This window comes from Protopterus annectens, chromosome 8.part0, assembly GCF_019279795.1.
Source record: "Protopterus annectens isolate FY-2018-M chromosome 8.part0, PAN1.0, whole genome shotgun sequence".
Classification (NCBI taxonomy): Eukaryota; Metazoa; Chordata; order Ceratodontiformes; family Protopteridae; genus Protopterus; species Protopterus annectens.
In genome coordinates this window covers 210485762-210501610 of record NC_056741.1, presented here as the reverse complement: position 1 = coordinate 210501610, position 15849 = coordinate 210485762, and the positions used below count along the sequence as shown (strand labels likewise).

General features: G+C 36.8%; 1 protein-coding gene across 1 annotated transcript in view; it reads right to left on the bottom strand.

Moving 5' to 3' along the window:
• The window catches only part of LOC122808192 (guanylate-binding protein 2-like), a 994936-nt gene that overhangs the window by 95884 nt on the left and 883203 nt on the right, over nt 1-15849 (bottom strand). The window contains exon 7 of the mRNA XM_044079160.1: nt 10101-10285. Within this exon, the coding sequence (XP_043935095.1) occupies nt 10101-10285 (185 nt within the window). The remainder of the gene's footprint in view (nt 1-10100; nt 10286-15849) is intronic.

Below are 15849 nucleotides of genomic sequence, written 5' to 3'. Positions count from 1 at the left end.
CAGACTTAATATTCTTCAGAAAATACATAGTAACACAAAACCTTTTATTCTAGCAATGTTCTAAGTTTATAAGATCAATATTTGAAAGCTGTTCCTATTCAGGGCTGTATTCCTCCATTATTGGCTTTGTCCAGGTGTTTTGTGCTAAGAGGTTGAGAGCTAAGTTGAGAACTGAATTCACTAAATGATAGTCATTTAAGTTTCATTCTTCCTATGTTTCAGGAAATGGCTGATTTGGCATAGTGGTATGTTGCTCTGACTGTGGTGCACACAGTCCTGGGTTCAAGCCTTTGGCAGTGAAATGCATGGTGGTGACACAACACTAATTTCTACTTTCCATGATTATACAAGCAATGTTTAAAATGTGCCCCTGTTTTTTGGGCTTTTGTCCCCCCCTAATAAATTTTGAGTGTTGAGTGGATTTTACAAGAGCTGAGAGCTTCAGGGGTTGAGAAGTTTAGTGCTGCTTATGATGCTGAGTCTGCTTGCATTGTTAATAGCATAATAGGTTGACTACTTGCTTTTGATGCAGAAGGCTGTGGGTTCTACTCCCACTATGTAGATGTATTGCTGATATTGTACTGTGTTGTACGTTTAAATAGGGTGGATGCTGCAACTGCAATCCTGAGAATGTCCTCTTTGGTGGTGATAACTAGTAACTATGAACCTGTTATCAGTTTGCCATTCATTCCCTATTGCAATATTACTAGCTTGTTTTTTAATGTAATATAGGCAATTTATTCCTCAAGGGCAACAGACACTTTATTTGTAGATAAAACAATGAAATATAAAGTTGTTCGCTAGCAGCAACCTCTTCATTACTTACAGATCTCTTTAATGTGGTATTAGATGACTTTTATTTCTGCAGTGACTGTGCATATATACCGATACCGGTGGATTGTAGAAGTTTGAGTAGACTTATGATGGAAATGTTCTGAATTGGGCAGCTTTGTCATTATTGTTGTATGCATTGTGTTTCATTGTTTACTGGAAAAATGTTCAAAACAATAAAATACAACCAGGAAGGGGTATCAAAGAACACATGTATGTTTTGTGTGCAAGGGGCATATGATTTGAAAACAGCCCAAAGTTAATTGTTATCTGCCTCTGGCCAGATGTATTTTCTTTGACTGTGGGTTTCAATGCTGTTTCAATGAATGTGAGTTTCAAGGGCAGAAAAGTTGTAATGCTAAATCTATTTTAATTGTGAGACTGCATTGCTTTGTTTACTAGATGTCTATTAGTGTTTGTGCTGTGAAATGTAAAATAAAATATTTAAATGAAATTCAAATCATTGTAGAAGTAAATCAGTATGCATATTACAGTGTTTATAGTAAATGGGGTGAAATAGCCAAGTAATGGGTCATTGGAATGTCTGCAGGGGGGAGGGCTATATATGGGGAGGCCCCATTCAACCATGATTTTGTGAGGGGGTGGCAAAGATAGCCTCAGGCGGCAGAAACTGTAGCTATGCCACTGATCAGTAGGCCACAAAGAATGACTTTTGGAGGTCCTAGCAAACTATAATATTCTTTTGTTAAGAACAGAATATTGCCTACCATTAAATGCCCTACTTTTGCTATAAAACCCACATACCGCAAGTCACGGAAAACAAAATCTTAAGGTTCATCATCTTCTCCCTTCCCAGTGAACATCATTGATACACATTTAAAAGAAAATGGTTACCATTTACTACAGGGTCTGGGTCTCTGGGGCCATATTTTGGTTGTCTGTTCTTCAGTTTTTGCTTAAATGGTGATATCACACAATTCCATTTGAGTGGGCGGGGTTACATAATTACATATGCAAATTTTATGTTAATCAGCGTGCAGATTTGTACCTATTTTTCATGGGCCTTTGTCCAGATTTTTGATGTTTCCAGGTTGAGATGTATGGTATATGTGTATATATATATATGTGTGTGTGTGTGTGTGTATATATATATATATATATATATATATATATATATATATATATATATATATATATATTTAAACAGGCTTTCCTAGAGTTTTGTTAAAGTGCTTACTACTTGCTTTGCGAAGCTCCTCAGCTGGGGCTCCATGTAACTTGCTCTCCTTTTTGGAATTAGGTGTGAACTTGCCAGTCTCTTATTGATTTTTTTTTTTATTTCATGTGACTTCCTCACTTTCTTAGGATATTTTCTCACCAGTCATTAATTGTTTCTACTGTCTGTGAATACAGATGCTAAGAGGAAGACAACCATTTTTATGAAGATCTACATCTTTTGGAAATAATAGCAAAAAAATAAAATGCTGCATTCAGCAAAAGTGATTGGATGATTACATAATGAAACTGAACATAGACTAGTAAAATTCTGCCAAGGTAATTCACTTATCATTACAAATAGAGCCTTTCAACAGTCTAGGCAGTGGTATTACATGTGGATATCACCAAATGGTCAATACCAAAAATGAGACTGACTATATACTTCACAGTCAGAGATTGAACAGCTATATATACAGACAGCAAAAACAAGATCTGGGGCTGACTGTGGCTGAGATCATCAGCTTTTTATTGCAAAGTTTAGAATTAAATTAAAAGAATGCAATAAAAGTGTTCAGGCCAACTAGATAAGAGCTCAACAATATTCAAAATGTGTAGTGGAGATGAAGAATACATTTAAGGGATTATACCTCATGAATTGGTTGCCTAAAAATTATTGACAGAACCTTGTAATATTGAACAGGAGTTGGCAACAAAAAACATTCCAAATTTAAAGGAAATTAAGAAAGCTAAATGGCTACTTGTGCAAGCTTTAGAAATGATAGAGAAAAGAAGTAGAGCAAAATAACATGTCGACAGGAAACAGAACCGGAAAAAGACCACAGAATGGTAAGGACAAGAGGGTTCTAACAGAAGGAGAAGATATTAAGAGGTGGCAGGAATACACAGAACTGTAAAGAAGGGACCATAATATCACTGATGTTAATAATGGCATGTTACGTGATTTAGAGCCAGACACTCTCGAGTGGGAGATAAATGGGCCTTAGAAAGCCATGCTAATGGGAAAGCAACAGGAAGTGCTGGAATTCTAGCTGAATTGCTTAAAATCCCACACAATAATGATTTTACAGTGCTGCTTGGAATTTATCAGCAACTTTGCAAAACATGGCAGTGGCCATTGGGCTAGAAACATCAATTTACATTTCATTCCCATAAAAGAACATTGTGAAAAAGTGCTCCAATTATCAAGCAATTGCACTTATTTTTCATGTTAGTATGGTAATGCTCAGGATCCTGCAAGCTAGACTGCTCGGAGAAATATTAACAAATTCAGATATGCAGATGATACTACTGTGCTGGTTGAAAGTGATGAAGGGTTGAAGAGTCTGCTGATGAAGGTGAAACTATAAAGTATAAAAACTGTCTTGGTGCTCAACATAAAAAAACACTAAAATTATATTATCTACCTCAGTTATGTTTTTGCAAATAAATGGAGAAACAATGGAGGGAGTGGCAGATTTTATTTTTCTGGGCTCAAAGAGCTCTGCAAATAGTGATTACAGCAAAGATATAAAAAAATGCTTGTGTTTTAGAAAGAAGGCTATACCAAATTTGGATAAGATTTTAAAGAGCAAAGACATCACATGGGTAAAAGAGGTCCATTATAGTCAAAGATAAGGTTCTCCCTTTAATAATGCATGCACCAGAACATTTATGTCTTTGAACTGTGTTTAAGGGATAACAGTTGAGAAATCCATTGACTTCAAGATTAAATCAATCAACACTTAGAAAATAAACTTATATAGTCCAGTAGAAGGCCTGATAGTACAACTAAAACTCAAAAAAACTTTGGACACATAATGCAAAGACAGGATGCACTAGATGATACAGTGATGCTAGGAGTGATTAAAGGCAAAGTGAGAAGGAAGCAGGAGAGTCTAAGACAGCATGTGAATTTGCAAGAACTCAAAGGAGTAGTTATTGAGAGGCAGGTCTTGCTGCTAAGACCTTTAGTCATGAAAAACTGGACTTTACTAAATGACAAAATACCAATCCATTGAATTAGTTTGAGGTTACCTCTTTGTTAATAACAATAATAACAAACAAATAAATGAACTGAAATGCATCTGTAGATTTATCGCACCACTGACATAAAATATTAATACCTTCACATATCACTTTCTTTTAGTTCTTCTGAAAAGACAACCAGTACATATTTCAGTTACTTCCTTTATTATTTTATTACCAGGAATCTTTCAAATAGGCTTTCATAGTAGTTAAGAATTTTCTTTAAAAATAGTAACTAAACCATTTGCCTTTTTAAGCTTCTTAACTATAGCTCCATGTACTGTTACTCCACTGTCCAAAACTAAGGTAGCAGCTTGCCATTCACATATTATGTTTACTAACAATCTGTGACTGACAATTCAAACTTGCAGGCTGTTTTTTCAGTATTTACATGGAGGAATCAGTAGCTTAACTATCTCTTTGCTAAAGTTACAAATGGCCTAAATGAAGCTACTGCACTAGCAGTCAATAAATGCTTCAACCAAAGACTGTCGTATGGTGCAGTAGATACTGCGACACATAGCATGCAGATGGAATGCTGAATCAGATGCAGGCAATGGCTACAGGGAGAGAGATTTTGTTTTTGGTGTGGTAGGTTTATGGAGAAAAAATATTTTCAGTATGACAAAAATAATATTTGGATGAAAGTGTCAATCTGATGTTGTCAGTTTTCATTTATTCCTCAACCATTGGGTTCAGATCTGATCCTACTGTAGCTCATACCAACTGGAACTCTTAATCTCCTCCCTAGCCATAAGGCACCAACTCGTAATGTACCTCAGATCTTGTTTGCTGCTTTCGCATATAGACAGGGTCAGCTTTGCTCTCAATCATATTAAGAGATAATTTTTACTTCCCAAATCTCTTTCAAAACATATACTTGAGTCTCTCTTTTACCATTGCTGGCATTTTTTTCCATAAGCCTTAAAACCTTTTTCTTCATCTAACTTTACCTTTTACACATCAGTGCATTCTTTTGTACCATTGTAGGTACTTGTTTATACATTTTTCCCTTTTTCTTCCTCCTTATCCTTAAAAAAAAAAAAATATATATATATATATATATATATATATATATATATATATATATATATATATATACATATACATATATATATATATATATATATATATATATATGTATATATATATATATATACATATATATATATATATATATATATACACACGTACATATATATATCTTTCTATCTTCATTTTCAGTGTTAGTTACAGTTCATAGATCCTTACTAAGCTAGCAACCACTAGAGCCTTTTTAGGCCTAGCTATGCATCCCAAAACTCTGGCATGTTCTGATACCATTGACAAGTTTAAGCAGGGGCTTGGGAGATGAAACATTTACAAGCTAGGGCCTGGGAGATGAATCATTTACAGACTGCCTGTGTCCCTTAGAGACATAGGTGCCAAACCGGGGATGACTTTCCTGTTCCCCATACAATTGTCCAGGTTGCATTTCAGTTGGGTTAGGGAGGAACTCTGCTTCCCATGGATGGGGAGCCTATTCCAGAGATGGGGTAATCTCTGGGATACATACCTGTCTCTCCAGCAAGTCCTGTGTATATCACAGGCAAGGTTTAAGTCTTTAGATCTGTAATTCTGGTGCTGTTTGTTTTGCAGATATGCAGGAGGTCAATAAGAGTGGGGTCTGACAATGCCTTGCATGTCAGGCATAGAGCTCCCCTCCAAAGTCTGTAGGAGACAGAACACTGGGATAGAGCCGTGAGGTGGTCTGCATAGGACATTTTACTTAAGCCCTGTATTATTTTAGTGAGGTACATCTGTGGACATTCCAGTGCCTGGTTACCAAGCGGGGCATTGTACTCAATGAGAGGTCTTATAAATGCTGAACACAGTGGAACAATGACTTCCTTGGATTTAGATGCCATACCTTTATTTATAAGTTGCGCAACATAGAATGATTTCCTCAGTACTGTAGACATGTGATGGTCAAAGGCTAGCTTACCATCTATGTGTGTCCCTAGGTCCCCTGACTACTGGGTCAAATCTAATGGGTGTGTTGTCAATATGATAGTTACCAGGGGTGATTGACTTTCAAAAGGATACCGTTATGCATTTCTTGGCACTTAATTTTAGTCCATGGCTCTGACCCAGTTGTTTTTCTGTGTCAGCCCATTCTGGAGAACATCTGCTAATTTAGTCAGCTAGAGATCAATGACATTGGCCTTGACTTCAGAGAAGTAAATGACAAAAAGGAGCCGTCCAAGGACTAATCCCTGAGGGACTTCACTTGTGGCTGGCCTCTTTGTAGAGGTGAACTCCCCAATTTTAACTTATTGAGTCCTGTGTGTGAGCCAGTTGGCTATCCACTGGGTGACATGCGAGTTTGTACCTAATCTCTTGAGTTTGTTAACAATGCCTGAGTGGGGTATTGTGTCAAATGCCTTGCCAGGTCATGGTAGGCAGTATAAACCAGTTTGCCCTCATCCATTGCATTTGTTACCTTCTCAAAGAAGTCCACCAGGTTAAGTAGGTATGATCTGCCCTTGTCCAACCCAAACTAGGTTGGATCCAGTGTCTGGAGGTTTACTATATTTCTTTTGATCATTTCCATATTTTTTCCATGGCTTTACATATAAGATTAGTGAGACCTATGGTTCTGTAGTTTCCAGGGTCTGTAGATGGCCCACCTTTGTGCAGAGGACATACGAGTTTGTACCTAACCTCATGAGTTTGTCAACAATGCCCAAGTGGGGTATTGTGTCATATTCCTTAGCCAGGTCAAGCTAGTGAGTGTAAACCATTTTTCCTTCGTCCATTACTTTCATTACCTTCTCAAAGAAGTCCACCAGGGTGAGTAGGCATGATGTGCCCTTGATGAAACCAGACTTAAATATATCAACTCTGAGACTGCAGTTAGTGTAGTGATACATACACACACACACACACACACACACACACACACACACACACACACACACACACACACACACACACGTATGTGTATGTATGTGTATTTATATGTGTATGCATCTGTGCTTGTGTGTATGTGTGTATTTATATATATATATATATATATATATATATATATATATATATATATACATGCAGTCATATACATACAAATATATAAATCTAAATGCATATATATATATATATATATATATTATATATATATTTATACAATTTATATACACACACACACACACACACACACACACACACACACACACACACACACACACACACACACACACACATCTTCACATTTACTTTTAACTTGTCTTGGGACCTACCACCTGTGAGGGTAATTCTCTATTTTTTTTCTTTTTTCCTCAAATACATTGAAGACTGACTGGCTGCTAAGTTCTAATTACTCCTCCGCTCTTAGCAGCATGATTCTTTTTTGAGTACAGATAACCACCAAGCTCCTCCCCTCTAGTTTCACAGTATTTCACAAAGAACTGAATCACATTGCCATCTGTTTGATTATTATTTACTATGACATAAATATAGGACTAGATGTTTACATTATTTGTCACTATACACATCACACTGATGTAAGAGATACATAATGGTTCTGTACTTATAAACAGCACCAATTACAATGATAATGCAAACTAAGTATGTACCAGTGTTCTTATCACTGTCACTGAATGTGATCTGTTTATGTGCTATTGGAATAGTGCTTTCCTTTTAATTTACATGGATTTTTCTGGTAAATTGAAAAGTATATATTACTTATTACTTATATGTATGACTTAGATCTGATGATGAAGCTCTGATAAGAGTGAAAGTTTTTATTCATTAACCTTGGGTTAAACAAGCAATACCAGCTCGAATCCTGTTTTCTTGTTTTTTTTTTAATAAGATTAATAATACATACTTTAAACTTAATAATTGATAAACACAACATTAAACAGGAATAACTATATACAATAAGTACAATGGCCTGAAAAAAATAAGAAAAATAAACACTAGAAAAATTACTCAACAAACAAATAAACATTGTAAAGATGACTTTCAGTTATTCATTTAGGAGAGATAGAATCCATTAATGCAAGGTGATCTTTAACATGGATCTTGCATTAGTATTTATGACAACAGTTTATTTAAGCACGTCACATGTTGTTTTCTTTCCTGTACAACTAGTTTTCCCTATTTTGGTGTGTGTGTGTGTGTGTGTGTGTGTGTGTGTATGTATATATATATATATATATATATATATATATATATATATATAAATGCGTAAAATATATATTTGAGTTATGTGTTTTATATTTAATATATGGTTGTAATTTAGGAGAGCAAATACTCATATGAGTGAGCATGTTTTACTGCTGTAAAAAATAGAACACTCTTATGAGCAAAGGTTTTCATTAATAGAATTTTAGCTGGTTGCTTTTTGTGTGAGATCACATTGCAGCAAGGTGATGAAATTTGCCCTTACCCTGCTGTTGTGTGATCTTGTACTGATATATATATATATATATATATATATATATATATATATATATATATATATATATATATATATAATTAGCAGGAGGTAAAGAGGGGGTATAGGAAGCTTGGCTCCCTGCAAAAGAAATTAGTTTTAATACTGCTTGTTTCAAATTATTTTAGAGTCACTCTAAAATGATTGTTCTTTTCAGATTTCATGAGACATATGTATATATATATATATATCTACATAAGCATATTTGAAGACCACAATATCTAAACATCTTTTATTTTTTTTATTTTTATTTTTTTTTCAAAACAGGTTTATTGTTTTAACATATAAGAGAAATATCATAACAATTTTATACAAGTAATTAAAAATAGGTATTATTATAATATTCAACAAAACAACTAAAGTATTTACAAAGACATCCACTACAATCAGATCAATTAATTAAACTAAAATACCATGCTATTGAAATTAAAATTTTTTTAACAAATTTTGTAAATTATCCCATACAATATAATAAGATGTTTTTCTATTTGTTCTTGTCCTAATTGTGTTTATTTCCATATGGCACACTATATTCATAACATTTTTAAATAATATCTAAACATCTTGAATACTGAATTTCCCTACCAGTGTCACCATTGGAAAGAATGCTAACATGGGTCCTGCCAGGGTGGGGGGAATGGTGCAACTTCAAGTGTTCAATGTTGTGGTCTTAAGCATTTTGATCATTTGATATTATGGATTCAGGATTTCGAGTTTCAAGCATGTGGGCTTCGGCATTGGGATAGTAAACCTGCATTTTTTTATGCTGAATATTTTCAAAGATTTGTGATTCAGTAAAATGGGTTTCAGTCAACTAGGTTTTCAGTGAAATGGATTTTCCTTCAATTGCTTTTCAGTCAGATGGGTTTTTAGTCAAGTACTGTTCAGTCAAATGATAGTAAACCATATGCATGTTCACAGACATACAGACATGTGTGTGTGTGTGTGTGTGTGTGTGTGTGTGTGTGTGTGTGTGTGTGTGTGTGTGTGTGTGTCATTCTAACAGTATTCTCATTCTGTCAGCTCTGATCTTAACATCTCAAAAAGTAAGGTAAATTAGGTTTAAATGCATCATTCAGCAGAGCAGATGACCTCTGTATTGCTGGATATAATGTGTAATGAATACTGCTTCTGTGCATTTTGGCATCATGACTCTTTGCTCATCAGTAAGTAAACCTAATGCTGCTGGATCATCCTTATTAATAACATGTATGCCTAATTCGTATCAATGGTTTAAAACAAATTAAAACAACTGCATTCATAGTTACTTATTGTATATTTAGATTTGCAATCACTATGTTAAAAATATATTTGGCCAACATATATGTTTATTCTTTGATTATAGTGTAAAGTTTAATAAGCACAAATTCTTGTTTTTGGGGTGACTTAGCAGTGCAGAACTTTTGTAAAAGTAGGCAGTGAGAGGTTTTACAACTCAGACCTGTGCCTAAACAAGTTTGTTTGCTATTATTCCAGCTTCTTGCCAACAGTGTCAGACAGTGTGTACTTCTACTATTTTGTAATTAAAAAAACAAGGAACATTTTTAAATGTAATTTTAGAAAGAAGCAGTGAAGACTAAATACATACCTCTAGGAATTTTTCTTTTTGCTTCTTTATTTTTTCAGAATTTATGTCATGTTCCATATCAGTATTATGGCGTACTATAGATTGCTTCATTACTAACAGGAAATCAAGCTGTAGAGTGCAACTCATACTTTGTTTAACTTTATCCATCTCATCATTAAAGACGACATCTTTTTCTGGGCCCAGACCTGAAAAAAATGTGATATATTACAGTGTACGTGGTATCAATGTATTCATAATTGTACACTCACAGAAGAACACATACATTCAAGTATTCTATGAACCCAAGAGAAACAGAAAAAGAGTCTACAGTGTTTTAATGAATAACATCTTTTTCTCCCATCTTCTTCTTCTTCTGCCTTCACCTTTTCCAGAAAGGTCATATGTCTCACAATTGTTTTACAGCCATACATTTCTCAGCCCAATGTTATTTGCTAGTCTATGACCCCACAGGTGTTTTGCAAAATAAATGCTTCTCATTTCTTTTATGAATAAACCATAACTGATTATCCATTCATGATAGCAATGTCCAGTTGGTTTTCTCTTTGGAAAATGCACTGGCAGATTCACTAAAGTTCATATTGAACCTTACCACATTCATGTCTGATGACTATATATAATCTGGGCATCTATCCTGCTATCAACGCTTGGTATTTCATTGCTTATATAATATTTATTACTATCCCTTGACTGGACAAAAACCCTGTTTCTCATTTAGCAGCAATCTGTCCTATTGGCTGTTCTGCCATACATATTCCTTGAGAGGTTAGTATTAGAGGATGGCCAGGAAATAGTAGTAAAAGATCTTTTTGAGTTCCCATATGAAATCAAAATAAGTATATTTTAATGTTTATTATGCTTAAATGGAAAAATTAAACATTTCTGGTTATATGCCAACTGCCAGGTTAGCAGTAAGATCTTCCTCAAAAATTCATCAACTGCTTTGTCTGCTCAGAATTGCAGTCTCCCAGATGGCTGATCACGTCAGACTCCAGAAAGGATTTTGACAGTGATACAAAATGTTTCTCAGATGAATTCATCCAAATGATGTAACATAATGGCTTTTTTAAAAATCCATTTTTTAAGTGAATAATATGTACCAGAACAGTGGGAAATCTGCCATGTAGCCACTATTTCCAAAAAAAGAGGAGGAAAGATATTACTGTTAATTATAGAGTAGAAAGTTTAATTAAATTTTAGTCAATTGTTTCAAGATGTGTCTAACTGGACTACTGTGTAAAACTGGTATAAACCTTAATACTGTATACACAGAACAGAATGACTTCATTACTGATTTGATTCGTTTTTATTTATTTATTTATTTGCATTTGTTTACCGGGAAGGTCCAGCTGAGCCAGAAGTGCCCATTTTCAGTGGAGTCCTGGGGAGAAAAGCTTCACATATAAGACATTTCCCATACAATACAAAATTTGCATTAATAAAGGCATTTAGTATGTATTACTGGCAGCTTATACAATTGATGAAAAAAACAGTACATAAGTAATCATCCTCAAATCAAAGATATTTTACAAGCAATACAGAGTATATGCATGAGAACATTCCATATGAGTAGTTTTCAGCTAGCAAAATGTATATAGGACACTTTATGCAATGAGTGCAAAGCAGATAAAGGAATTAATCAGAGACTATGTACTTAAACTTTTTACACGTTTAGGAGGTGTAATAGCTGAGCGAAAGGCTATATGAGTCCTGTTGCAGGAATCAGCAAAGTTGGTGGATATTGTTGCAGTGATAAGTGGTGGTATGATATTAAGGTAGGCTGCAAGAGTACCTGAATGTCTCACCTGGCTCAATGGTAGGTCTATAATGGTTAGGAAGAGAAGGAAGTAGAGAGGAGGGATCAATGGTAGGACAATGAGGGTTAGTAGAAGATGGAAATAGACAGAATAGAGAGGCAAAGTAAGTAAAAAGACAGGTGAATGTGAAAGGAGGATGCCAGAGTAGTAGAATGGGGGTGAGAATAGTTGTGATGGTTGAAGTTAATTTATATGAGATGTGGCGTTAGCACATGTGCATGGCCAAGATGAGAAGAGGTGTTGTTTCAGAGATGTCTTGAAGAGGGTTATTAAGCGGATGGATCTAAGTGTTGGGGGAGGAGGGAGTTCCAAAGTTTTGCAATGGTAAAGGAGTAAAACATCTGGCCCACCAAAAGTATGTTTTTTTTTGTACATTTATGAGCATTTGTTTTTTTGGATGGGAATGGTCTATTAGGATGGTATAAAGTAAGTATAGAAGATAGAGCAGGACACATGGATGAATTATGAATGAGTTTGTGAGCTGTAGTTAGTTGGATAATGGTGAGATAGTTGGGGAGTTCAAGCCATTTTAGGTTGCGTAATGATAAGCAGCGGTGGGATGAGTAGGAGGCATTAGTTACAAATGTAGCAATTTTGTTGTAGCATAAGTCTAGTTTGGGCTAAAGAGAGGACTGAATATTGGTGAGGAGGGGGCACCATATAAAAGATAGGGTAATAGAAAAGAAGAGGCAAGGGAAAGTTAAGCTGATGCACTGAGTAGATGTTTGTGTTGGAAGAGAGTGCCAAGCTTTTGATGTGTCTTTTTGATATTGGACTAGATGTGCAGGTCGAACGTGAGGTTTTTGTCTATGATGACACCTAGGAGTTTTGTGTTAGGTACAATGTCAGTGGTGGTACCATTTAGGGATTGAATGGTGAAGTTTTCTTTTTGTAGGGATGTGTACTTTTTGGGGGGCAAAGATTAGTAGTTTGGTTTTGTTGGCATTTTGGTCAATATGATTATTAGACATCCAAATTTTGGTGTAGGTGAGGGCGTTTTAGGTGAGTTGGTGTAGTTCTGAGGAGTTGTTTGCAATGCAGATGATAGTGGAGCCATCTGTGTACTGGATGAATGAGCCTTGAGAGAGTGTGGTATGGAAGTTATTGATAAATATGCTAAACAGAAGTAGGTCAAAAATGCAGCCTTGAGGAACATCAGTGGTGGTGTTTAGGAAAGGGGAGTAAGAGTTCTGCCATTTAGTTGATTGTTGCCTGTTAGTGAGGTAATTAGTGAACCAGTTTGAGGTGAGGTACCTATGTTAGAGAGTCTTGTTAGAAGGAGAGAGTGGGATATAGTATCAAAAGCTTTAGAAAGCTCAGGAAATAGTGAAGACACAATTTTATGACTATGTTTTTGAAGCCTTGGAAAAAGGGTTTATCACCAGGGGTTATATTTCTAGACCTATCAAAGGCTTTTGATAATCTATCTTTCAGTGTGATTTATGTTGCACAATGGATTATACGTTGGCTGAGTTACAGCATATAGTGTGTCAAGTTTAAAGGTACATAGTCTACATCTCATTCAGTAAAATCTGGTGTCCATTAAGGGCCCATAATCTTTAATATGTTGTCATCAACAATATCAAAAAAAACAAAGATGTTTGGTTATTTAAATATGCTGATGACTGCAAAAATGCCTTTACCTTGCAAAATGACAGTGATTATCAAGCAGTGAATTCTTATATGAACACACTGGTGGCATGAGCTTCATATATAGGTCTAGACTTTGGTACAGACACAAATTTAATATTATGTACTTTAGTAATAATTTACCACATTATCTGATTTACTTGTCTACTGTTCTGGTGACTGAAGTTAATTAATATAAAGATCTATGTTTCTGATTACCTCAAATTTATTTTTTGAAAATAATATCAAAGCTTTATGAAGAAGATGAGTCATATTTTAAGGACATTAATAACAAGGGAAAAATAGTAAATTATAACAGTTTTTAAATCCTTTATCAGCCCTATCTTAGAGTATAATAATGTATGTTAAGTTGTCTATCTCGCCTTCGTTCTTGCTGGCTGGGATCGGCTCCAACTCGGCCATCTTCTATAGCTCGAGAGCTGTTTACTGGCTCGAGGCTACCCCTTATCCCATGGTGCCTAGTGCTAGCTACCCAGATCTCATTTGCCGCTTCAGCTGCGAGGTGTAGTTTTTACTGGCTCAGGCTCGTATAAGTTTTGTATTGAAATCTTTATTGCAAGATTAGTGTTTTTTCTGGGAGTTTTTGTTTAAATTGTAGTTTCTGTAACTTGTTGTGTTAGCTAAGTGAATTTGTAGTCCCTTCCCTTAGAACTTGTTTAAATTAGAGAGTCCCCCCCCCATCCCTTCTTGAGGTTAGCATTTAGTTTAAGGCTTTCCTTCTATATTACTTTTAGGTAGCCGTTTAAGTTAGAGGCTTCCTAGTTTAAAAAAAAAAAAAAACAACAATCTTCAGCTGTAGTATACTGTGTGTTTTTGCTTTTTTGGTGTTGGTGTTGTGGTAATTTGTTATCGCTGTTCGGCCTTTTGGCCAAACATCAGTGTAGTATTTCTTGAGGTATGTCTAAAGAATCCAAGGTGTCTGGATTCAAGAAGTGTGAGTCATGCTGTCAGAAAATATCTCTGACAGATGGGCACACTTCTTGCGTCTACTGCTTAGGCACAGTGCACCTGCTGGACTCTTGTTCTATATGCCATACAATTAGTCCAAGAGTTCTGCAGGAGCGTAAGAATAAGTTTATTCTTAGGGGTCTTTTAAAGCCCCAGGATTCACCGGCCAAGGCTCAGCCTGTGAAATCCCCAAAACTGACCAAATCGTTGGCTCCAAGCTCGGAGCCGTCCTTGGTTCAAACTTTACCTGCTAGTTCGGTTCCGGCCGGAACCGAGGAGACTATCTCGTTGGCTCCATCAGAATCTTCGGTGCCATCACGGAGCCACAAGAGGCTGAGGTCCCCTTCTCTGGAATCCATACATTTGGCTCATTGGTCTCCCCTGCTGCAGAGTGAGTGCAGTCACAGATCCTCCCACTCCTCTTGGTTCTCTAGGCTCTCAGATCATGACGTGAAGAGAGTGGTCCGTAGGTTGCTGAAGTCGCAGGCACTTGCCAAGATGTTGTCCAGCCCTCCTCAACAGGTGTCAGCTTCGTCCACTTCTATCAATATTCTTCCTCTGACTCCATTGAGCTCGGAGCCGGAGTTTGTTGGGATACGAGTCGTGGAACCATCGGCTCCAATAACTATTTCTCCTTCGGTTCTGTCGTCGGCTCCGATTCCCTCGATGGTGCCGTCCATCGAGGGATCTGGGCACCGAGGCTCCGTCGTCGGCTCCGAGGGGGCGAGTGGCATCGGACCCTTGTCCGACCCCGTTCTCCCTCTCGGAGCTTCGGCGCAGGTGAGCTCGGCTTCTACATCGGCCTCGGAGCCATCTCCCTCAGTGGGGAGAAGGATTCAGATTTCCTCAGAACTGGAGCCTTCTATGCATCATGGCAGGGATGCCTTCGATGTCATGAGGAGTGTGCTGGCCACTGAGTCAGCTCCATGTTCGACCCCACCGGCTCCATCCCCTGAAGTGCCTGCGTCAACCTCTGCTCCTCCTCCTCCAGACCCCAGGCGTGGGGAACCGGCACTCTAGGGCACCCCATTGGGTGTTTCCTCTTCTTCTGAGGCCACCCCTGATCATTCAGAGGAGCTTCCTCGGAAGAAGAAGTGCAAGAGGAAGCACATTTGACTCCCCTGAGTCTGTCACTTCTGATACAGACTTAGATGAATCGGAATGGTCCCCGAGATCCCCCTCTGAAGATGTTTCCTTCTCAGACATCCTAGAAATGCTTAAGCAGAGGGGGAACTGGAATCTCCTAGCCCCTACCGACAATGAGTCTGCATTCCTGGATGCGTTCGGTTCCCGACCTTCCACCTCCTGGGTTTCTCCGCCTTTCGATCCACTCACGT